The sequence below is a fragment of the Lepidochelys kempii genome, chromosome 9 (assembly GCF_965140265.1).
Source record: "Lepidochelys kempii isolate rLepKem1 chromosome 9, rLepKem1.hap2, whole genome shotgun sequence".
In the NCBI taxonomy this organism is placed as follows: domain Eukaryota; kingdom Metazoa; phylum Chordata; order Testudines; family Cheloniidae; genus Lepidochelys; species Lepidochelys kempii.
Genome location: NC_133264.1, coordinates 84,398,842 through 84,424,129, shown reverse-complemented (window position 1 = coordinate 84,424,129; position 25,288 = coordinate 84,398,842). Strand labels below are relative to the sequence as shown.

Here is a 25,288-nt window from a genome sequence, read left to right as displayed (position 1 = left end):
CTGAGGTCAAATGGGATGTCCAGGGCACAGCTATTTTGCAAGCATCACTTAGAGAACAGCTTCATCACGTAATTAATACGATACTAGAAACTCTTAAGACTGGAGCTCTTCTTGCAAGACCAAACACCCTGGGAAATCTAGATTAGACCCTTGATTTCTTGGAAGGTGCTGCCTTGGTCTCAACTGGAAGACTTAAGATCGTCTCATTGAGTCTCCAGAATGAATTCCTTCTTTGATAGAGCCAGAAACAGTGAAGGAAGATATCATGACCAATAATACCCATAGAGAGGAAAATATCTTGGAAAAGGTTTCCACCGAGGAGCTATCTAGTATGAAAAACTTGTAGCTGTTGCGGGCAAACTAGGAGGAACAATAGCCATTGATGGATCCAACAGTGACTCATTTCCAATCTAAGGGAACACCTCCAAAGAGACTGCATTCACCAAAGCGACTGCATTCACCAAATCAGCCATTCTAAACAATAATAGTCGGAGTTCAACCAGAACAGAATGACCCCAAAATAAATCCAATACAGGGAAGCAGCTGCACAGTGCCTGATCACCGGTAAGTACCTCGTTTTAGATGCACTGATTTTTTTTAATTAATTCCAGAGGTGGAGCCTCTATTGGATCTATTTGAAAATTGCTGATCTTTCCCTAGTGAATTCTTCCACAAGGTTTTCAGCTGCTCTAAAGACCCAAACTTTAGTGCCAAAAGGGTTTTGGAGATAATTCTGGCCTGCTAGGATAATCTCTTTCAGAGAAATTTCCATTGGATCCTCAAACCATCAGATCCTCCTGGATCAAAGGAAGGCTTATGTCGGTCTGTAGCTCCTTTCCCTACTAACTCAAGATGACACGGCTGCATAAGCAGCACATCCCTTGGAGGAATGTCTGTCACTTGGGCATTGGGGAGGCAGGTCATGTTAATCAATAATAGGTCTGAAAGTCTCAAGCCTGATTTTAGTGTATGGACTTTTGCTTTTAAGTATGATGTTAAACAATTAAGGAATGCTTAGCTCAGATTTCATTCGTTATCTATATTTTAATACTGTTCCTGCAAAATAGCATAGCCATAATTTATATTGAGAGAGCACCTCCACATAAGAGTTACCGTATGAGATCAGACCAGTGGCCCTCCTAATCCAGTACTCTGTCTCTGGGAGGCTTCAAAAGTTCAAGACAATTGTGGAATAGCTCATTATTATTTTTGGGGTGAGTGGCGGGTGGGAAGGTTTCTTCCTAATCCTGCCTAGTGTAACTGTGGATTTTCTCCATGTTATTTCTTTCCATCGATAATGGCAAAAAAGCTCTTCATCTGCTCCTGAACATCTTTGACGCTGTTTTTAGACAAAACTACTGTGAACCACTATGGCACAGGGAAGGCAGTCTTCAAGCAGACAGATCACAAACCATTATGAAAATGGTAAACACCTTAAAATTCCTCCAGAAAAATTGGTAGCAGCCAGCAAACATCATGGAGCACTGATTACAGAAGCTCCCAATAATACGCTTAGCAACCAGGCAGCTACTTTCTGCACCAGCTCAAGTTTCCATGTTAACCTGCAGCCCAATGTGGGGCAAACTGTGGTAATTCAGTCTTGAGGCGACTAAAGAATTGATCACAATAGTCAGGTGCCTGCTGAATGTTTAAAACCTATTTTTTTATTAGCATCAATGAAATCTAGTGCCAATAAGTTACATGTGTAAAGAAGTGTGTGTGGAAAAATACACCTTTATCTGCAATAATTTAAAATTTCTTACAATTTTACTGAATGCTTCCTTGGTTTTCCACTATGAAAGGATAAATAGAATGCAATTTATCTTGCCTATAACCTTTCATTCTTTGCTTTTACCCATCTTCTCTCCATACTAAATAGTCCCAATCTTTTCATCCTCTCCTCACAGGAAGATTTTACATTTAATTCAGATATTATGGTAATGGGTAGGTTAAGTACCTAGCATTGTGCCACCTATCACTTCAATTTCTGCTACATCTTTGAGATGAGGTGACCAGAACTGAACACGATATTGCATGTAAGGGTGACATGCCCAGATTATGGTGCTCTTTCTTATGAAACTGTGATCCTAACCAGTAAAAACTGTAGGTCACCCTGTTAGAGGCAATTTGTTTTAATAGGTTATATTTTCCACTCAGATTATTCAGTCCTTGGCCCACTAATTGTAAAGATGAGCTGGCTGGGAGGATGCTATACCGAAAAACAGCCTGTCTGCCCTTGCCATCTTTTTTTTGGCTGGTAAAAAGCTACCGTGGCTTTCCGCTTAAGACACATCCTTTCACAGCGACAGACATCCCTTCAGGCACTGCATCATCTTCTGGGAAGAGCTCTTTTTACTTCCCTTTGAAAGCCTTAGACATTTTTTTTATTTCAGAAGGTGGAGAAAGCAACTAGGGGAGAAGCTGTTCTAGATTTGATTTTGAAAAATAGGGAGGAACTAATTGAGAATTTTAAAATGGAAGGCAGTTAGGGTGAAAGTGATCATGAAACGATAGAGTTCATGATTCTAAGCAATGGCAGGAGGGAAAACAGCAGAATAAAGATAATGGATTTCAAGAAGGCAACTTTAGCAAACTCACAGTTGGTAGGTAAGATCCCATAGAAGTAAGTCTAAGGGGAAAGAGTTCAAGGGTACGTCTACACTACCCACCGGATCGGCGGGTAATGATCGATCCCCAATCGCTCTGCCGTCGACTCCACCGCGGCGAGAGACGGAAGTGGAGTTGACGGGGGAGCGGCGGCAGTCGACCCCGCGCTGTGAGGATGCGAGGTAAGTCTACCTAAGATACATCGACTTCAGCTACGCTATTCTCGTAGCTGAAATTGCGTATCTTAGGTCGATCCTCCCCAGTGTAGAACAGGCCCAAGAGAGTTAGCAGTTTTCCAAAGAGACAATATTAGGGACACAAGAGCAAACTATCCCACTGTGTAGGAAAGATAGGAAGTATGGCAAGAGACCACCCTGGCTTAACCAGGAGATCTTCAATGATCTAAAACTCAAAGAAGAGTCCTACAAAAAGTAGAAACTAGGTCAAATTACAAAGAATGAATATAACTAAACACAAGTACATAGGGACAAAATTAGAAAGGCCAAGGCACAAAACAAGTTTAAACTATCTGTAGACATAAAGGGCAACAAGAAAACATACTACAAATACATTAGAAGCAAGAGGAAGACCAAGGGCAGGGTAGGCCCATTACCCAATGAAGGGGGAAAGACAATAAAAGAAAATGTGGAAATGGCAGAAATGCTAAATGACTTTTTTGCTTCCTTTTCACCAAAAAGGATAGTAGCAGCTGGATGTCGAACCTAATGAATGCCAGTGAAAATTATGTCGGAGCAGAGGCTAAAATAGGGAAAGAAGAAGTTTAAAAATTACTTAGACAAGTTAGATGTCTTCAAGTCACTAGGACCTGATGAAATACATCTTAAAATACTCAAGGAGCTGACTGAAGCGATATCCAGGGCTATTATCTTATCTTTGGAAGATGGGAGAGATTCCAGAGGGACTGGAAGAAAGCAAATTCAGGGCCAATCTATAAAAGGGGGAATAAGGACAACCTGGGGAATTAGATTAGTCAGCTTAACTTCAGCAACCGGAAAGATAATTGAGCAAATAATTAAGCAATCAATTTCCTAACACCTAGAAGATAATAAGGTGATAAGTAATAGTCAACATAGATTTTTTCAAGAACAAATCATGTCAAACCAACCTAGTAGCTTTCTTTGATAGGGTAACAAGCCTTGTCGATGGGGGGAAAGCAGCAGATGTGGCATCTCTTGATTTTAGTAAGGCTTTTGACACTGTTGCACATGTCCTTCTCATAAACAAACTAGGGAAATATAGCCTAGATGGAGCTACTATAAGGCAGATGCATAACTGATAGGAAAAACATTCTCAGAGAGAAGTTATCAGTGGTTCAGAGTCAAGCTGGAAGGGCATATCAAATGGGATTCTGTAGGGACTGGTCCTGGTTCTGATCAATATGTTCATCAAGGATTTAGATAATGGCATAAAGAATACACTTATAAAGTTTATGGACGATTCCAAGCTGAGAGGGGTTGCAAGTGCTTTGGAGGATGTATTAATAGGCGTGTTTGTAAGCAAGACATGAAGTAATTCTTCCACTCTCCTCCTTGCTAAGGCCTCAACTGGAGTATTGTGTCCAGTTCTGGGCACCACATTTCAGGAATGATGTGTTGAAATTGGAGAAAGTCTAAAGGAGAGCAACAAAAATTATTAAACGTCTAGAAAACATGACCTATCAGGAAAGATTGGAAAAAAAAACAACAACTGGGTTTGTTCAGTCTGGAAAATAAAAAACTAAGGGGAGGGGGCACATGATAACAGGTTTCAAGTACGTAAAAGGTTAATACAAGGAGGAGGGTGAAAAATTGTTCTCATTAAACTCTGAGTGAATCAAAGTTTGAAGTATTGTAAGCCACCCACAGCACACATTTGGACACCATATACCCCTCAGTCACCAGCTGCTTTGGTCTTTTCCCACATGGATACCCAACATACTCAAAGAAGAATTTCTTCCCCAAAAAGTCACTCTTTTGGCATCTTTATCCAAATGGAAAGGTTGGACCAGCCTTGCAACTTCTTTGGCAGCTAACCCCAACCAACAAGTCAGCAGGACATCTTAGGAAATATTGGAACCCTTTTTGTGGCACTTGATAAAGGTGATCCTTTAGCTTCTTGTATGCAACTGGGAGGGAGGTTGGTGCCAATCAGATTTTCTTAGGGAAAATTCCCATTAACAATGAGCTATTGGACCTTTCTCCTTGGACGTTAGGAAGTACAACAGCCAATGAGTCTTAGATAGCTAAAATTTCCAATACCAGACTCTCTACCACACAAGCTAGAAACTCTTGTCCAAAATGTCAAGTGCCAAAGAGAGACATGGAGGTGACCTGTCCTCCGAAAAAGCTGAGGAGGAAAAAAATTCTTCTTGCTGGTCAAAAAAGGTTATTGCAAATACCCTACCCCTTATTCTTCCTCTGAATCAGACAAGTGGTCAGAAGTACTGTCCAACAGAGAAGATAATGTTGCAGTTAGGCTGGCAGAGTAAATGAGACAGACAACACATTAATTGGGAGAAGACTGAATACCAGCAGTGTATTTTATGATCCCCAGATTACTAAGGAGGACCCTGCTAGTAAGGCCACATAACTCCTGAGTTAAAAGGAAAGCAAGGAAAGGTGACATGAAATGAGCTGAGCCAAGGGGCCAGAGAAGCTGAGGGAGCGCTCCTCATAACCCAAAGGAGAATAAAAGCCTCAGGATATCAATGCATCTCTGCATTGACAGCTGTCCCAATAAGCCTGTGATCCCACCTCAGGTAGAAACAAGGCTGATCAGAACAACTCACCAAACCAAGAACAATCCAGGAACTAGATCTTTAATAATCTTGGTTCCATATATTTGGTGCTGTAAGAGGGCACCCATCTTGCAGCATGCAGCATCAACAAGAACAGCTTTCCAGAAAGTTACCAAAGCCCAACATTGCCACAGGTATTAGGGCATATTGTTTAATCACAAAAAGTGGGAGTATGCCTGGGTCACCTCAAAGTATAAGTAGCATGGGGTAAAGCAGGCAGCAGCAGCAAAAAGAAAGCGGTACCTCGTCAGAGATTGAATACTGACAGCCAAGGAGAGAACCTCTTCCTTTCAAAAATAGATCTCAGAAGGTTGCTCTGCAGGAACAGAGTTTTTAAAATATTTTTCTGAAAGTATGTTTAGTTAAATTTGTGATCATTTTAGCTCACTGCTATATGTCCTCATTGTTAGACCTAGTTTCACTTCTGTCCCTCACAAGGCTGGTCTTGTATATATGACTGTACATTGTAGTGCTGCAACTCACTGAACTTCATGCATGTGAAAAAATATTCCATATAATTTCAAGCTTTGAGTTTTGGGCACATGCAGGCTGAGTATGAGATGAAGAGATGTTTTTCACATGAACTTAAAGGCTGCTGAAAGATGCAAACCCCTTATTTAACACTTGTAAATAGCTCCCTATAGTACTCCCGTTAGCCTGGATTTCTGTTAAAAATGATACCGAAACCCTTGAAAACCAGCTATCAACCTAGTATAGGGGAAAGGTCTTCTGCTTTTGTTATCTATGACAGCTTGAAAGGCAATGTAGCTCTGTTTGACCAGGCAGCATAAATTATAGCACTGACAAGAGCCACTCTATAATCTAGACAACCCACTATTATAAGTTTAAATAACTGACTTTATGTTTGAAATTATGTTTGAAATTAGCTCCGTACTTGTAACTTCATCAGTAAAACTTCACTGATAATAACAAACCACACTGTGTAGATGTTCCGTTTCCAAACGTACTTTTGTTTTTAGTAACCCTCTTCTGATAACCATGATCGAACTTCAGTTGCCATCAAGTTTTCTTAGCTGGTGGTCCTAGAAATCTGCAGCTAAAAGAACCATACAGATTTAAAGCTGAAAAGTTCTGCAAACCTACAGTCTATGCTATCAGCTGGGAGTGTAATTCCCAACTTGAGGAGACAGACCTACACTAGCTCTCACTGACTAAGTGCACTAAAAGTAGAGCATGGTCATGGTGATGGCAGGGGCGAGCCATCCTGAGTACATACCTGTTCGAGATGCAAAGTATGTATCTGGGGTTGCTAACCCCTGCCTCGCCACTCACACTGCCACAGCTACATGCTATTTTTACGGCAATAGTTCAGTTTTCACAGCTAGCCTAGGTATGTCTCCTCAAGTTAGGAATTACAGCCCCAGGTTAAAGTGTACATATACCCTCAGAGGGAAACCACTTAGATTCTTAAAAAGAGAATATAGATCTGCAAATCTAAACAGCAGTAAAGCTTATATATGCTAATGTTAAAGGATGCTGCATAGCATCCAAATTGTGAAGGCCTAATATATAATACAAATGACAGATTTAATAGACTGCTCAAGAGAAAACAACACTTTTACAGCGCATCACTACCAAAAGGAAGTATTTGAATATTGTTAAATTCTTAACTATTCAGAGATCTCTAGAGAGCAAAACAGACTACTGCTCTTCAGAAAGGGATTTGGACAAATGAAATATTCAATTTTAGGCCCCAATATGTCCTTTTTCAAAGGCAAATAGGTTGAGGTGAAAGCATCTAAAATACAGTGTCACAAAAAGACACCGTCAAAATTACATTCAACAAAATACACACACACAGGATATTTTACATTTTTAGTATTTTGTGGATTCTGTGATCTTAATGAAATCATGATTAATATAGGGCCTTAGGTATAAGATAACGTTAACACATTATATCGTGAATATCTCTAGCTGGAAACCTCCAAGGGGGAGGGGGGAGGGGAGAGAGAATGGGACCAACAAAAGATATGGATACATTAGCCAAAACAGAAGATGCAACAAGGAAGTACATCTATATAGGCAATGGCAGAACAAAGGAAAAGCGGTTTCTCCACATACACATCCTTTAGGGTGGGAGGGAACAGCCGGTCTCTCCAAAGCTAATATGGTGACTGACCACAGATGATGTATGAGCAGTACCAAACTCCACAGCAAATGCTTCCAGCTGAAAAAATGAAATCTTGGGTCCTTTCCCAATAGCATCTACACCTCCTATTTCTTGTACTGCAAACTCCTGGCAGATTCCATCCCATTTGCACTTAGGAAAATTCACTCAAATCAGAAGCACATGCAGCCGACAGTCTCACACAACACCTCTCTCAACAATACAAGCCTTACTAACCTGTTGACCATCTGCCTTATGCTGTACTTATGCAGTTTGCCCACTTCCTATGTCCTGCTGAATACAGTTTAATACCTATAATTCCTACCTAGTACCCATTTTCAACTAAAACTGAAAAGAGTCACTAATACCACAACTATGACAGGGTATTTAGAGCTTTTATCATCTCAACACTTTCTCTGTTTTATAAGAACATTAGGAGTTAAACCTATTGGCAAAGACATATTCTTTCTGTAAAAAGAAAAGGAGTACTTGTGGCACCTTAGAGACTAACAAATTTATTTGAGCATAAGCTTTTGTGAGCTACAGCTTATGCTCAAATAAATTTGTTAGTCTCTAAGGTGCCACAAGTCCTCCTTTTCTTTTTGCGAATACAGACTAACACGGCTGCTACTCTGAAACCATTCTTTCTGTAGTCTCTTACAGTTTCCTGGTACGCTATCATTTTTCCTCTGCTACAATACAGAGGCATAGTCATCAATCTTACTTTTGAACATGCTGGGAATTCCCTACAGAACACTGCTACTGGCAGCCAACATACCCTGAACCTCTTTCTGTACTGCATTTTTTAAAAAAATCTAAAGATGCTTCTTTGTAAAACTCTCTGCTTCACAGTCAAATATTTCGTGTTCAGTGGTAGAAGGGAAGAGAGCAATTACAACTAATAAAAGTTTTGAAATGTATCAGAAAAACAAATATGACAAACTAGCACAGTGGTTTGAGCATTGGCCTGCTAAACCCAGGGTTGTGAGTTCAATCCTTGAGGGGGCCATTTAGGGATCTGGCGCAAAAATTGGGGATTGGTCCTGCTTTGAGCAGGGGGTTGGACTAGATGATCTCCTGAGGTCCCTTCCAACCCTGGTATTCTGTGAAACAGCAGAACAGTTTGGATGCAGTCACAGACAGAAACAGGACCTACCAACTGGGCACCTTGAACACCACAGAACCCATTCCCTTCAGTATAAAGTGACATGTCATATTGTGACACAACTTCAGTATAAAGTGACATGTCTTTTATTGTGAAGACTAAGGCAATAGTTATAGATGACCTCTAACAGTTTGTTATGCAAAGGATAAATTTTTATTATACATAGCAAAGGCTCCATAGTCACACAAAACAGTGTTCTAGAAGAACAGTTTAATCTTCTGACATTAAAGATATTAGTTTAACTTTTGTGAAAGTGAAGTGAACATGTACTACAGGCTCAGTTCTTTAGAGAGTCAATATAGGGCTGGCCAGACTGAAAGTTTCTCTTAGATCACAAGGAAGTTTTCTACTTTGATCATACATTTACAAACATTTTTATATAATTGTTCCTGGAAAGAAAAGTTGACTGATGAAGGCAATAGTGTGGAGTATAAAGCCAGTAAATGTGTGTGAAAAAATAATAATTGGTAGAGAGTAAATGCTCCAGAAATAGTACAGGCAACTGTATGCACAGGTGAAAGACCAGAACACACACAAAAGATACATATAGCCCTTTGGATTTGCCAGCCATAATTAAACATACAGACTATCTACCTATGTATGTTTATTATCGTCTCTCCTAAAATCCAGTGCCAGTCTTAAAAAAAAGCATAATTATTATTATTATTTTAAAGTTTCAAAGAAACCGCTCTTGGGATTGTAGGTGGAGGAATAAAAGGTTTTTTCATCCAAAGTATGATCAAATCAGCCTGTTCTCTGAGGAAAAACCCTATTCAGGTAACAACAGGTATGAAGTTGTAGCTAAGACAAAGGAACAAAAAAGCTGCAGCTGGGGGGAATGCATACAAGCAGGGTCCTCCAGAACCTTTTCTATCCCACAGGGTCAATTTACACTCAACCTGGGCTAAATCACAATTCTTGTCCAAATGCTGAAAATTGACAGACACCAAGGGATCCCAGTTCATGTAACTTATTTTAATGTTGTTATAGTAAGTAGAAGTCACTGGAATTATTTGAGAAGAGGCTGCTGAACAAAACTTCAGTAAGGAGAGAGGGTTTTTTGGTACAGTATTTTCTTAATGGTCCTTCATTTGATTGTCTCTTGTTCCTTCCCACTTTAATAATAGTAAAATATTAGAATAGAAAGGAAAGAATTAAATTCATAATTTAAAATAGTCACCACCACTGTTCTCTCACAGTTCCTAGTCTCCAAAACAGTTCTCAGGTCATTTGTATATTTGCTTGCTTTAAAAACATATCAGCAAAGGGGAAAATACTTACATTTAAAAGCCCAAAATCTTTGGTAACTCAGTTAAGGTTGCCCAGTTGTGCTCTGTGCTATTCCAGAATGCGAAGAGTGGCTAAACTTAAACCTCTCAAAAACCAGGAAATACAAAGTTAAGGTACATACCACCCCCCAACCCCCAGGAGGAAACAGCCACTGGGAATGGTTCAGTAAGGGTGCTGCAAACATTAAACTATAAAGGGAAGTGGTGGGTTATCTATCTATGGATGTCTCCAAATCAAGACTGGATGCCTTTCTGGAAGATGCCTTAGACAAACAAGTTATAAGGCTCGATACAGGAGTAACTTGATGAAAATTTCTGTCCTGTGTTGTACAGAAGGTCAGACCAGATTATCTAATGGTCCCTTCTGGGCTTAATATCCATGAATCTATAATAAGCAGATAGGAGGAAGGACTAAGAACATGCCACTGTTTGTGCTGTATATTCCACAGACTGGAATTCCAGCTTTTAACTGCATGCACGCCAGCTGCATTCCTTCTCTTATATGTAGCTGTATTGAACGGTGATGGGATTAATGGGAGCAGCACGACAGAGATATCACTGTGATATGGGGAGAGGTGCATGTGTACCTTCAGAGATCAAGTTTGCCTCATTTCAGCTCTGAATCCTGTAGACTGAGTCACCAGAGATACACAAGGATCTTTTTTTCGACCATGGGGATTATCAGAAGTCTGGTGGCATATATGACAGTGGTCTCCAGGGCCTATTGAGAAGAATCCTTAGCAAATCTGGAGTGGTTTGTGTGGAGTACACTCTGTGTTAGCATAAGCAACTCCTGTTCGCTATGCCTAACATAAACCTGAGTTTTGCCTTAGCAAAGAGGTATTACACTTTTGTTTTACAATGTCATGTGCTCTGTTCCTGAAGTGTTCTGTAGTATCTGTAAGAGTTGAGAGCTAGTATGTGTTGTTGGAGCACTGGGGCTTTGCTCAAAGGGAGCAGAGTTACAGTTAGGTTGCAGAGTGGCGTGTATCTTAACTTTGTATTTCTTGGTTTTCGGAAGTTTAAGTTTAACCACTCTGCACATTTGGGAAAGGCATGAGGCACCACTGGGAAATCTTAACTCTCCATTAATAAAATTTTGGCACACTTAATTTCTTTGTTTTTTAATAAAAATTGCTCAGCATCTCCATGTACCACAGCCCAGCTCTTCTCTTCCCCTACTTCTGGCTATTGGCAACGATTACCTTAGCCACAGAATGCACTGACAGCATGTTAGTCCTTTACTGATCCAGCGACATCTCCTGTCTGTTTGCCTGACCAACACAATGTGATTCTCCATCCTCCCCATGGAGAGGTGGGAGCCATAATGGGATCCACAGGTTGAAGAGCTAGGCAAAAGATGCTGGAACAGTGCAATACTTGCATGCAGTTAGTGGGGACACTTTTTGCAGGGGGACAGATGAAGCCCCAAATAACCCTCACTGCACTGCACTGCTCTGAGCCCTTCCTTTCCACCCCACATTCTCCTGCCATGCTCTGAATTCCCCATTCCCATTAGAAGCAACATTAGCGTGGGGAAGACTAAGCCTTGAGCCCCTTCCCTACAGCTGGAGGCAGGAAGAAGGTGAGGAGTTCTGAATTCTTTCCCCTCTTGAGAGAGTAGCCAAGTCCTAGAACAGCCCTGGGGAGGAACTGTGGGGAATGGAGGGATATTTGTGGGGAATGGAGGGGATGGAGGAAAGGGAGGGCACAGATGGCTACGCTTCCCTTTTCCCCAAATGTCACTGAAGGGAAAGTTGCCCAACATTCCCCCTTACAGATCTGCTCTGTCAGCACTTCTGATCTCCCAAGAGAGCAAAGGTCCCTTTGAGAATGATCCTTTATTTGAGGGATTGCAGAAAAACTATTTTTTTGGAAAGTCAGTTCTTCAAAACTCTATTCATCCAACTGGGTTTGCCGCAGCTGGGCTTGTACTGTATGTTCTTCCCATAGGCGGAGAAAATTCAGGACCAGTAAGTAGCATGAGCATTAGCCGGAGTTTTTACACAGAGGTATAACTGTGTGCTTGCAAAGGTGGGCTAGCAGGGAAAGGGTCATTTCAAAAACATGCTGGAGATTTTAAAAGGGGGGGGAGGGGAAGAGAGTTTCTTTCCAGTCACTAAAAGAAAAGGAGTACGTGTGGCACCGTAGAGACTAACCAATTTATTTGAGCATAAGCTTTCGTGAGCTACAGCTCACTTCATCCAGTCACTGTGCAATAGAGTTCAAATTTGTGACCACAGTTGCTGGAGTACTATTTTTAGTAGTACATGTAATGCAGCATCCACACACATTTTACCAGCAGAACAGTGCTGGTAGAGGACCTGTGCCATTCAGGGAAGTGGTTTTCAGTCACTGACAAACTCAGGGTTTTACTGACAGGTCCTAAAATTGAATGTGGACACATGCAAAGATGTGCTGAAATAAGGAAGTGTTACTGGTAAAATTTTGTAGAGTAGACCAGGCCTAGGAGAGAGAAACCCTGAGTGGCTGAGATCAGTTTAGGGAGGATTAGAGTTATAGTTTGAGCCTAGGTGTTCATTTAAAAAAAAAAAAAAAGTTACAGGAACCAGTTGATGTTGTAAACATCTTTTTTAAGGGGGAAGGTCAGAAGTGTATTTTAGGAACCCCTTTGTCAAATGACACTAAGTTTGACCACTAATCCTAACCTGCACCACCATGAGCCACAGCAAATTTCAAGACAATCCAAGTAATGTGGATTTTAGAGCACTTAAAATAGTTGACCTTTAGACAGAAAGTGACACTCCACCTTAACTAGGAGAGCTGGTGACGTGCTTACTGGAGAGAGTTCTACAAGTTATTTATTCTTTATCAATCTACAGCAAATAAACTGTGGGCAGAACTCGGTTCTCCCCCATCAATGAAACCACAGAGTGATAACTGTAGAAAATTGAGGCTGGTTATCTATGTAGGACTGGGATGGAGAATAGATAGAAGGGAAGTGGACCCCCCACACAAGATGATAGCTACTTAGTACAAATCAAGAGAAACAAGGGTCCCTAAGAAACTGGTATCTATAAGGGGGAGCATACAGGATGTAGAGAGGAAGGGGTAATGTAAAGAAACTCACAGCTGAGCCCCTCACATTGGTACACAGAAGTTTAGAAGGGCATGTAGGGAGTACTTGCTGGGGTTGCAGGTGAAGCAGGAGATCTATGGCAGCTAGGAGTATACATCTCCTACACAGAGTACTCACTAGGAGTCACTGTAATGAGGGTTCCATTAAGGTTATTAATCATGTGCCAGATATATCTAGAATACAAAGGACATTCATCAAGTGTCACTGGTGAAGCAAGGGCTCTGTGGTAGCAGGAAGCACTACTGAGGGCGCACGGAGGTATAGAAGATGGAGAAAGGAATTCATTAGCAGATGTTGGTGAAGCAAGAGGAGGGAGAGAGGGAGGGAAGGGGTCTACCAAGCATGGTGGTCATGCAGCAAGGAGGAAGTATACCATTGCCCTGCAGGTGTGAATAGCTGCACACGGGGAGATAGCAGGGCAGATGAGGTCACTTGTGAAGCCAGGGCTCTGCATGGGATAGTAGATGTACAAGAGCACTGAAGGATACTTACTAGGGGTCATTGGTGAAGCCAGAGCTCACTGGGAGCCCCCCATAGGGGAACTCAAGGGGCATCATGAAGGGGTACGGGTGTCTGCTGTGAAGTATTCACTAGAGGCTGATGAAGCCAGGCTCCACACTGTTTAGGGCTGGAAGGAGATCTATGAGGTGGTATAGGGGTATGGCGCCTGAAATAGAAAACTCACTAGGGGTGACTGATGAAACTAGGGCTCTGCAGAGGCTGGGAACCATGTGCAGGGGATGGGAATACAAAAAGCAATGAGGGCAATGTGTGGGATACTCACCAGAAATCATTGGTGAATCAGAGGCTGGTAACCATATATGTGGGGGCAGGATAGGAGTATGGTGTTCTGTGTCAGGTACTCACTAGGGGTATCTGGTGAAGTGGGGCAGCTCCTCAGGTGCTGTCAGATATATGGTGTGGGTCCATGGAGGTGATATAGGGCTTTGACGGCTGGTAGCTACACAGGGTGGAAGAGCATGGGATGCAAAGGGACAGTATGGAGCCCAGTGTGGACCACTCAGTAGGGGTCATTGATGAAGCAGGGGCTCTGCTGGGCCTGGCAGCTGTATGTGGTGTGGTATGGTGTAGGGAGTTAATGGGGGCAAGGTGCCCAGTCGGGGATACTCACTAGTGGTCATTGGTAAAGAGAGGGCTGGTAGCTGTATGGAGTGAGGGGTACAGACAATATGGGGCATGGTGCCTGACGTGGAGTCCTCAGTGGAGCTCACTGATGAAATGGGGTATGTGGCAGCTGGGAAGGAGAAGGTGCACTGGGATATGGTGCCTGGGGAGGGTATATGGGGCAGAGTGTGGGGTACTCACTATGGGTCACTGGTAAGGGGTGGCAGGGTGCCCAGGGGTGCATAGAACAGGGTGCCTGGGGGTGCCCAGGGGCTGGAGCCGGGTACTCACTAGGGGGCGCTGACGGAGTCAGAGCCAGGGGGCAGGAGCCAGGTATTCACTAGGGAGGGTGGCAGTGGGCCAAAGCCCGGGGGCAGGAGCCCAGGGCCGGAGCTGGGTACTCACTAGGGGGTGCTGTCGGGGGGAGGTGCCAGGGGCAGGGACAGGAGCTGGGGCCAGAGCCAGGCACTCACTAGGGGGCACTGGCAAGGGGCGGAGCCTGTGGGCAACAGCCCAGGGCTGGAGCAGGGTACTCACAAGGGGGTGCTGCAGGGGGAGGAGCCCAGGGACAGGAGCCCAGGGCTGGAGCAGGGTATTCATTAGGGGGCGCTGCCAGGGGGCAGCAGCCTAGGGCCAGAGCTGTGTACTCACTAGGGGGTGCTGGCGGCGGGAGATGCCTGTGGACAGGAGCCCAGGGCCAGAGCCAGGTACTCACGAGGGGGGTGCTGGTGGGGACAGGAGCCCGGGGGAGGGGGCCAGAGCTGGGTACTCACTAGGGGATGCTGGCAAGGGGCCAGAGCTCAGGGGCAGGAGCCCGGGGCAGGAGCCAGGTACTCACTATGGGGCGCTGGCGGGGACAAGAGCCCGGGGGCAGGAGCCTGCAGGGCTGGAGCCAGGTACTCACAAGGGGGCGCTGGCACAGAAAGAAGTCCTGGGGGCAGGGGCCGGGTACTCACTAGGGGGCACTGCGAGGGGCTGGGGCCGGATACTCACTAGCGGTACTACGGGGGACCGGAGCACAGGGCATGGGCCGGAGCCAGGTACTCACTAGGGGATGCTGTTCGGGGGGCCGGAGCCGGGTACTCGCGAGGGGGCGCTGTCTGGGGGGCAGAGGCTGAGCCGGGTACTCGCGAGGGGGTGCTGTTCGGGGGGTCAGAGCACCGGGCCAGGTACTCGCGAGGGGGCGCTGTTCTGGGGGCTGGATACTCGCGAGGGGGCGCTGTTCGGGGGGCCGGAGCCGGGTACTCGCGAGGGGGCGCTGTCTGGGGCTGGAGCACGGGTCTAGGTACTCGCTAGAGGGCGCTGCGCGGGGGTCAGGGGCCGGACCCGGGTTCTCGCTAGGGGGTGCTGCTCGAGCGTCAGGGCCGGGTACTCGCTAGGGGGCGCTGTTCGGGGGGCTGGAGCATGGGGCTGGGTACTCGCTAGGGGGCGCTGTTCGGGGGGGCCAGAGCCCGGAACTCGCTAGGGGGCACTGATCTGGGGGCTGGATACTCGCGAGGGGGCGCTGTTCGGGGGGACGGAGCCAGGTACTCGCGAAGGGGCGCTGTTCGGGGGACCGGAGCCGGGTACTCGCGAGGGGGCGCTGTTCGGGGGGCCGGGGCCGGAGCCGGGTACTCGCGAGGGGGCGCTGTTCGGGGGGCCGGGGCCGGAGCCGGGTACTCGCGAGGGGGCGCTGTTCGGGGGGCCGGGGCCGGAGCCGGGTACTCGCGAGGGGGCGCTGTTCGGGGGACCGGGGCCGGAGCCGGGTACTCGCGAGGGGGTGCTGTTCGGGGGGCCGGAGCCGGGTACTTGCGAGGGGGCGCTGTTCGGGGGGCCGGAGCCGGGTACTCGCGAGGGGGCGCTGTTCGGGGGGCCGGGGCCGGAGCCGGGTACTCGCGAGGGGGTGCTGTTCGGGGGGCCGGAGCCGGGTACTCGCGAGGGGGCGCTGTTCGGGGGGCCGGAGCCGGGTACTCGCGAGAGGGCGCTGTTCGGGGGGCCGGAGCCGGGTACTCGCAAGGGGGCGCTGTTTGTGGGGCCGGAGCAGGGTACTCGCGAGGGGGCGCTGTTTGGGGGGCCGGGGCCGGAGCCGGGTACTCGCAAGGGGGCGCTGTTCGGGGGGCCGGGGCCGGAGCCGGATACTCGCGAAGGGGCGCTGCTTGGGAGGCCGGGGCCGGGTACTCGCGAGGGGGCGCTGCTTGGGGGGCCGGGGCCGGGCACTCGCGAGGGGGCGCTGTTCGGGGGGCCGTGGCCGGATACTCGCGAGGGGGCGCTGCTCAGAGGGCAGGGGCCGGAGCCGGGTACTCGCGAGGGGGCGCTGTTCGGGCGGCCGGGGCCGGATACTCGCGAGGGGGCGCTGTTCGGGGGGCCGGGGCCGCAGCCGGGTACTCGCGAGGGGGCGCTGCTTGGGGGGCCGGGGCCGGAGCCGGGCACTCGCGAGGGGGCGCTGTTCGGGGGGGCAGGGGCCAGGTACTCGCGAGGGAGCGCTGTTCGGGGGGCAGGCGCTGGGGCCGGGTACTCGCGAGGGGGCGCTGTTCGGGGGGCCGGGGCCGCAGCCGGGCACTCGCGAGGGGGCGCTGTTCGGGGGGCCGGGGCCGGATACTCGCGAGGGGGCGCTGCTCAGAGGGCAGGGGCCGGAGCCGGGTACTCGCGAGGGGGCGCTGTTCGGGGGGCTGGGGCAAGGGGCCGGGTACTCGCGAGGGGGCACTGTTGGGGGGACAGGGGCCGGGGCCGGGTACTCGCGAGGGGGCGCTGTTCGGGGGGCCGGAGCCGGGTACTTGCCAGGGGGCGCTGTTCGGGGGGCCGGGGCCGGACCCGGGTACTCGCCAGGGGGCGCTGTTCGGGGGGGCCGGGGCCGGAGCCGGGTACTCGCCAGGGGGCGCTGTTCGGGGGGGCCGGGGCCGGAGCCGGGTACTCGCCAGGGGGCGCTGTTCGGGGGGGCCGGGGCCGGAGCCGGGTACTCGCCAGGGGGCGCTGTTCGGGGGGGCCGGGGCCGGAGCCGGGTACTCGCCAGGGGGCGCTGTTCGGGGGGGCCGGGGCCGGAGCCGGGTACTCGCCAGGGGGCGCTGTTCGGGGGGGCCGGGGCCGGAGCCGGGTACTCGCCAGGGGGCGCTGTTCGGGGGGGCCGGAGCCGGGTACTCGCCAGGGGGCGCTGTTCGGGGGGGCCGGAGCCGGGAACTCGCCAGGGGGCGCTGTTCGGGGGGGCCGGGGCCGGAGCCGGGTACTCGCCAGGGGGCGCTGTTCGGGGGGGCCGGGGCCGGGTACTCGCCAGGGGGCGCTGTTCGGGGGGGCAGGGGCCGGGGCCGGGTACTCGCCAGGGGGCGCTGTTCGGGGGGGCAGGGGCCGGGGCCGGGTACTCGCCAGGGGGCGCTGTTCGGGGGGCCGGGGCTGTGTACTCGCGAGGGGGCGCTGTTCGGGGGGCCGGGGCTGTGTACTCGCGAGGGGGCGCTGTTCAGGGGGCAGGGGCCGGATACTCGCGAGGGGGGCGCTGTTCGGGGGGCAGGGGCCGGGTACTCGCGAGGGGGGCGCTGTTCGGGGGGCCGGGGCCAGAGCTGGGTACTCGCGAGGGGGCGCTGTTCGGGGGGCAGGGGCCAGAGCACTCGCTAGGGGGCGCTGTTCGGGGGGCCGGGGCCGCAGCCGGGCACTCGCGAGGGGGCGCTGTTCGGGGGGCCGGGGCCGGAGCCGGGCACTCGCCAGGGGGCGCTGTTCGGGGGGCCGGGGCCGGAGCCGGGCACTCGCGAGGGGGCGCTGTTCGGGGGGCCGGGGCCGGATACTCGCGAGGGGGCGCTGCTCAGAGGGCAGGGGCCGGAGCCGGGTACTTGCGAGGGGGTGCTGCTCAGAGGGCAGGGGCCGGAGCACTCGCGAGGGGCCGCTGTTCGGGGGGCCGGGGCCGGAGCCGGGTACTCGCGAGGGGCCGCTGTTCGGGGGGCCGGGGCCGGAGCACTCGCGAGGGGGCGCTGTTCGGGGGGCTGGGGCAAGGGGCCGGGTACTCGCGAGGGGGCGCTGTTCGGGGGGCTGGGGCAAGGGGCCGGGTACTCGCGAGGGGGCGCTGTTCGGGGGGCAGGGGCCGGAGCACTCGCGAGGGGGCGCTGTTCGGGGGGCAGGGGCCCGGTACTCGCCAGGGGGCGCTGTTCGGGGGGCCGGGGCCGGAGCCGGGTACTCGCCAGGGGGCGCTGTTCGGGGGGCAGGTGCCAGAGCACTCGCTAGGGAGCGCTGTTCGGGGGGCCGGGGCCGCAGCCGGGCACTCCCGAGGGGGCGCTGTTCGGGCGGCCGGGGCCGGATACTCACGAGGGGGTGCTGTTCGGGGGGCCGGGGCCGCAGCCGGGCACTCGCCAGGGGGCGCTGTTCGGGGGGCCGGGGCCGGGCACTCGCCAGGGGGCGCTGCTCGGGGGGGGCCGGGGCCGGGCACTCGCCAGGGGGCGCTGCTCGGGGGGGCCGGGGCCGGGCACTCGCCAGGGGGCGCTGCTCGGGGGGGCCGGGGCCGGGCACTCGCCAGGGGGCGCTGCTCGGGGGGGCCGGGGCCGGGCACTCGCCAGGGGGCGCTGCTCGGGGGGGCCGGGGCCGGGCACTCGCCAGGGGGCGCTGCTCGGGGGGGCCGGGGCCGGGCACTCGCCAGGGGGCGCTGCTCGGGGGGGCCGGGGCCGGGCACTCGCCAGGGGGCGCTGCTCGGGGGGGCCGGGGCCGGGCACTCGCCAGGGGGCGCTGCTCGGGGGGGGCCGGGGCCGGGCACTCGCCAGGGGGCGCTGCTCGGGGGGGGCCGGGGCCGGGCACTCGCCAGGGGGCGCTGCTCGGGGGGGCCGGGGCCGGGGCCGGGCACTCGCCAGGGGGCGCTGCTCGGGGGGGGCCGGGGCCGGAGCCGGGCACTCGCCAGGGGGCGCTGCTCGGGGGGGCCGGGGCCGGAGCCGGGCACTCGCCAGGGGGCGCTGCTCGGGGGGGCCGGGGCCGGAGCCGGGCACTCGCCAGGGGGCGCTGCTCGGGGGGCCGGGGCCGGAGCCGGGCACTCGCCAGGGGGCGCTGTTCGGGGGGCCGGGGCCGGAGCCGGGCACTCGCCAGGGGGCGCTGCTGGGGGGGCCGGGGCCGGAGCCGGGCACTCGCCAGGGGGCGCTGCTCGGGGGGCCGGGGCCGGAGCCGGGCACTCGCCAGGGGGCGCTGTTCGGGGGGCCGGGGCCGGAGCCGGGCACTCGCCAGGGGGCGCTGCTGGGGGGGCCGGGGCCGGAGCCGGGCACTCGCCAGGGGGCGCTGCTCGGGGGGCCGGGGCCGGAGCCGGGCACTCGCCAGGGGGCGCTGCTCGGGGGGGCCGGGGCCGGAGCCGGGTACTCGCCAGGGGGCGCTGCTCGGGGGGCCGGGGCCGGGGCCGGGTACTCGCCAGGGGGCGCTGCTCGGGGGGCCGGGGCCGGAGCCGGGCACTCGCCAGGGGGCGCTGCTCGGGGGGCCGGGGCCGGGGCCGGGTACTCGCCAGGGGGCGCTGCTCGGGGGGCCGGGGCCGGAGCCGGGCACTCGCCAGGGGGCGCTGCTCGGGGGGCCGGGGCCGGAGCCGGGCACTCGCCAGGGGGCGCTGCTCGGGGGGCCGGAGCCGGGTACTCACTAGGGGTCGTTGGTGAAGCGGGGGCTCCGCGGGGGCTGGTAGCCGTACAGGTGACAGTAGAGCACATCGAAGCAGAAGCAGCACATCTCGGCCGACACCACCATCTTCCTGCAGCCGGGCCCGCTGGAGCCGGCCCCGGGGGAGGCGAGCAGCGAGGCGGCCGGGGGGGAGAGGCCGCCAGGGCCCCCGCCGCAGCTGGGCGGCAGCGGCGGGGACAGGACGCAACCGGCGGCGCCCCCCGCCAGCCCCCCCAGGCCGTTGAGGCGGGCGATCCCCGGCGGGGGTAGCGCCCCCGGCTCGCCGCCCGCTGCCGCCGCCCCGCCGCAGTGGGAGCTGCCGCCGCCGCCGCCCCCCGGGCCGGCCGAGCCCGAGGGAGGGGAACTGGAGAGTTTCTGCTTCTTCACCCCGCAGCAACCCGCCGCCATCTTGGAGCCGTCTCCCCCCACGCAGCGCTTCCGACCCATAGCGGGGGGGCCGGCCGGCCGGCCGGGGGACGTGCGGCCGCCTGCTCCGCCTCCTCCCGGGCCCGCTCCGCCTGCAACGGGGAGGGGGCAGGGAAGGATGAATGGGGAGAAAGGGAGAGGGGAGTTAGAGCCGCCGCGGCGTGCCAGGCCCCGCGCCTCGCAGACAGCTTCGCCGCCCCCCCGCCCCGGCCGGCAGCTCCTCGTCCCCCCGCGCCGCCTCCCGCCGGGGAAGGGTCCTCCACCCCCCCCGCGTGCCGTAGAGCCCCGGCCGGGCCCCGCGAGCCCGAGGAGGCGGCTGACAGTGTCCGACTGGCACAACGCAAATGACCTGAGTTGGCTTTCGCTTCGGAGGGGGAAAGAAGCCGCCAGGGAGGCGTGTGAGTCAGCCAGCGGGAGCACTGCAGGGAGCCCCGGCTGCGCCCACAAACCAGGCACTCCTGGGATGGCTGGCCGCGGGGACGGGGTTCAGTGGAGACTGTGCTGAGGCCAGCAGCCCAGGGGGCAAGCGGGCGTGACCCTGGTGGACTTGCCCAGTGCTTTGCCTTCTTTCAGAGGAGCTCTGTCCCCAGGGAAGCGAGGGAACATGCACGTGTTAAAACTGCACTGGCCAAAACACTAGTCTCTCAGGTGCCACAAGTCCTCCTTTTCTTTTTGCGAATACAGACTCACACGGCTGCTACTCTGCAACCTGAAGAATAATAGTTTAGGTGTATACTTTACATCTCAAAGGAGCATGAAACATTTTAAAAACTATATATACAAAGAGGACTGGCCTCACCCATCACTAAAATGCAGCTATCGCTGACGTGGAAACTGGCAGCTTTTTAACAGAGAGAACAGCAGTGCTACAAAACTATTTAGGCAGGGAGTTAAGAATATCATATGTAGTTGAAACAGCCGGGGAAATTTGTATAGGCAGAAAATCATTATCCAAATTAGAATGCAGCCTCAGAAAATCTCAAGGGAACTTTTAGGGCCAGGACTGGTCAGGAGCTCAGTTTTACATCTTATGTTGAAAACAGCATCACAGCAATGTCCTAGCACAGTCCTAGGCATTGATTCATTGTGGACTTAAAGGGAAGAGTACCACTTGCTAAATCTACAACTCCACTTCCTGGTGAGTTGGAGAGGCTTCCATCCAAAAAGTTGCCTAAATAGGCATGCGGCAATTCTCCAAAAAGAGCCATATTTTTGGAATTTAATGTAACCACCCTCCCACCCACATCATATATCATTTTAAAGCTTATGTTATGTACATTTAGATGAGCTCGGATGTGGAGCTGTCAAGTGGTGCCGTAAGCCTGTAGGCGAGGTGAAACAATGGTATCCAAAATGAGAAAGTGTCATTTATTGCACAGTTCCAGAAACACTGCCACATGACTCTGACTACAGTTCTTAATGTTTAAGTTAATATCAACACCTTATTGTGGTGTTTATTGGTCAAAACTACCAAATGACAGTGTAGAGTTTTATTGATTTTTGCATGAGCAAGTATTTATTTTTAGAAATGATGAAGCTGTTTAGTGTGCAACAAAAATAGCAAATATGAGCATTTTGCAATATACTAACATGAAATATTTTCACATCACATATTCTTAATTGTCGAAGTATCTCACATGTGATTATAATAGTGTTCTATATTGTCAGTAAAATTTGCTATCCAGATCAGTGTCATGTGCACCAGTAGCAGAAGATTGCCTGTCCATTGTTTATGCTGCATAGTGGATAGATGTAAATGTATGTGAATTCCTAATGTAAAGCCTCTCCATTTGTAAACTTTTGTACATACAATGTAGCATCTAGTCTGCTGGTGGAAGGTTTTAATTTAATTGCCTACGCATGCAGTACAAGCTTTAGAAATTTTCTAGAAACTAGCTTTTTAATTCAGTGACACGTATATACAGGCCACATTGCTGTTAGAGATGACAATTTCTGGAACTACATGAATACCTCCCTCTGCTTACAATAAAGAGAAAAAAAACTTCACAAACTTTGAAAAATGTGTTATTTGTCAAGAAAATTAAAAGAATGCAAAACTGTCAAAAGTCACCAGTGCTGGACAGAAACTTCCTAAAATAGAAACATTTGCGAGAGCAATCAATCTAAGGGGGAGCAGCACTTCAAAGAAGAGATGACATGTTGCGTGGAATATCTGTGGAAGTCTTGATTGCTAAGGATTCAGTTTATAACTCAGCATGCCTTTCTTCCTACTTGAGTAAAACAAATCTTAAAGCAAAACTATCTGGTTATACTGCAATAACACTGTCACCTTATGACATTGCATTTTATTAGCTGATTGAAGAGCGCGAGAATCTGATGTACAACAAGAAGGCTCTTCTCTGTCCAAGATGCTACAAAGATATAAAGCCCTACTTCCCTCAGATGTAGAAACTGCAAGCTATTCCACTAGCACATAATAGGCAAGCTTCGAAAAATGTTATGATTCTGCAAGTTCATTTCATTCAGAGCATGGACAAGGCAAATCTACCATTGTTCTATGCAGCACAATAACATTATCTGATGCTATCCAAGTTGCTAGCAATCTGAAGCAGGAACTTAAGTCATCCAAATGTTTTGTGGATGTTCTGCTGAGAGAGCCTGATGAACAGTTTTCAAATGAACAAGTGGTTTTGTATAATGTTGCTTCAGTCCTTCAGCTGAAATAGCTATTATAAAGCCTCATAATCTTATCTAAAGCTAGGTGATTGTAGTTTACAGAGGTCAGTACTTTTGTTTCCTTATTGGTGCAGGAGTTCGTATATTGGTTGATAGATAAAGCAGTATATAATTCAGCCAGCAATGAGTACCATCCTTCAGAAAACATTCAGAGAAGGTGCTCTCCGTTTCAAAGTGCATAGTATTTAACAGTTCCAAAATTATCGTACCACTGCACATAATAGCCTTGCTGCACAGCTACAGCATGAGCTTGGGTCTCACAATTTAATTGGCATCCTACATTTTCTTGGATTCTGCAACAGTTATAGTGAGCTGAGGCTGTTCATCGCTAGTGCTGCAAAAACTGAATTAGCAAGTCGTGTTCATTCCAAATGGAATTGTACCGCTTCGTGCTGACAGAAATCTCATTCATGAAGGAGACGATAATATAGACATCAACGTAGAGACCATTGATAGAATATGTGCCATTCAATGGCTAGAGTGGTAATTCAAGGACAGCCTGCAGATAGTTCGATGTCACAAGAAATATCACTGAAGCATGGGAAAGAAAAGTCACTTACTCTCCACAGGCAATCAGAGTCTCTTATACAGTGTGCAGCATTTGAAAAACCTAGAACACATCCAGAACTGACTCTACACGAAAAAGTACTCTAGAAAACAAACTCTTGTCACCTACAAATGAACGCTGTCCAAGATCTCTCCTGGTGTCTTTTAAGACTACCTCATGATGTCATACCAACACCAAATGGCCTTGCTATTGTTCACACTCAGGTGATTCCATTTTGGACTGGTTTCAACCACAAGCTTGAAACAAAGAAGAGCACCTACACAGGAGTTGCATATGCACCTACTGGGGATGCCAGGTTAGCTGAGATGATAATACTGTGCTGAAATGTAAGGAAATGTCAGCAAGAGGGTCGCTCTTTTCCTATCTTCTATCAAGCTATCAGCTGAGCTTTGCAATATAATTTAGTTACCCAACACTTGAACCTAATCACTACCAATTTGGGAAGTCTGGACCATTGAATTCATCGGGCATGCCAGAGACGAGGCTGGTCCTCTGTCTCCCACTACCAGGTCTCCAGGGAAGGGTGTGAGTATGCTAGTTTAAGTAGTCTTTTAGAATAGAGATGTTACTACCAGGGGTCATAGAATTGTATTACTTCTTTGTGACTCTGTGTTTTATATTGTTTATTATTCTGTCATTCATTTTAATAAAGATCTTAACAATTTGGTATTGTCCTCAGTATAAGTGTCCTTGCCACACAACCCGAGGGTCTTCTCACAATGCTGAACTTTCTGTGTTCTCTAACCCTGGAGCCCGAATTGGGACAAGAACCTAAATATCTTCTGGTCAGATCATTGGCAAGCCATAATAAACCAGCCCATAAATTCAGATCAACACCCAAGAGGGCCTGTACCTACATCCCTCTTCTCTGCTGATGGAACAATGAGAAGAACAGACAAAACTGAATTAGGGCATCAGCTGGAAGCTAAAACTGAAAGAATCCATGAGCTAAGAGCAACCAAGAAACCGCAGTGTTTATCAGAGATGCCATGGTTGTCATAGAAATAATGGCTAGAAACAAATTCCACACATTCGATGAATTGGCTGCTGAGTACTTGAGGCAGGTCCTAAAAGGATTTGACAAAGCTAATCCTGTAATTGAAGTCTTTGACATATTTGACAACAGTAACTCTGAAAACAGCAGAAAGACAGTGCCACATAGGATCTAACATTAGATGCAAGAAATACCAGGTGATTGATGGAAACCCTGTAAAAAGCTTCTAAACATGGCATCCAACAATCAGTCACTTGTAAAATTCCTCTGTTAAAATATGGTTCAAAATGCACTTGAGAGTGTACGAGAACACCCAACATAAACATTCCTTTTTGCTGGAGACTTTCCCAATGGTGAAGTGGCAAAGTCCATCACTAGTAGAGCTTTTGAAGAAGCTCAAGACTTGTACAGTACTCAAGAGGAAGTGGACAAAAGGATGCTTCTTCATCCTGTATATTCCCATGTCTTTTGGTGTCAAAGGAATCATAATAATTAGATCACCTGTTGCAGATGTTTTGGTCCTTGCTGTTCACTGCTTTCCAAAATTGGAACACACAGATAACATCTGGGTTGAAACAGGCACCACTATCAGCACAACTGACAAGCGTCACTTCATACCTGTGCATGCAATTTATGGAGCACTCACTCCTAATTTCTGCAACATACTTCCTGCTGTATGCACATTAACAGGATGTGACTCTGTGTCATCAATATTTGGTATTAGGGAAAAAATCTATGTTTAACGTCAAAACAAAGGGAGTTTACTACTTTGGAGAGTGTGATGGACAAGTCACAATTTCTGCAGCAAGGAAGTT

The 25,288-nt window shown here is 50.6% G+C and overlaps 1 protein-coding gene across 7 annotated transcripts in view; it reads right to left on the bottom strand.

The window, feature by feature from the left end:
* AMMECR1 (AMMECR nuclear protein 1) overlaps nt 1-25,288 on the bottom strand; it is a 150,621-nt gene that overhangs the window by 90,968 nt on the left and 34,365 nt on the right. For 2 of the 7 annotated variants that reach the window (XR_012160969.1, XM_073361203.1), the window contains exon 1: nt 19,772-20,547. Coding sequence is in view for 4 of the 7 variants with exons in the window: in XM_073361203.1 (XP_073217304.1) it covers nt 19,772-20,235 (464 nt within the window). In the remaining 3 variants the exon portion in view is untranslated. Of the gene's footprint in view, nt 1-19,771; nt 20,548-25,288 lie in introns of those variants that run through there. The other 5 variants (XM_073361205.1, XR_012160968.1, XR_012160967.1 and 2 more) reach the window with 5 other exon arrangements.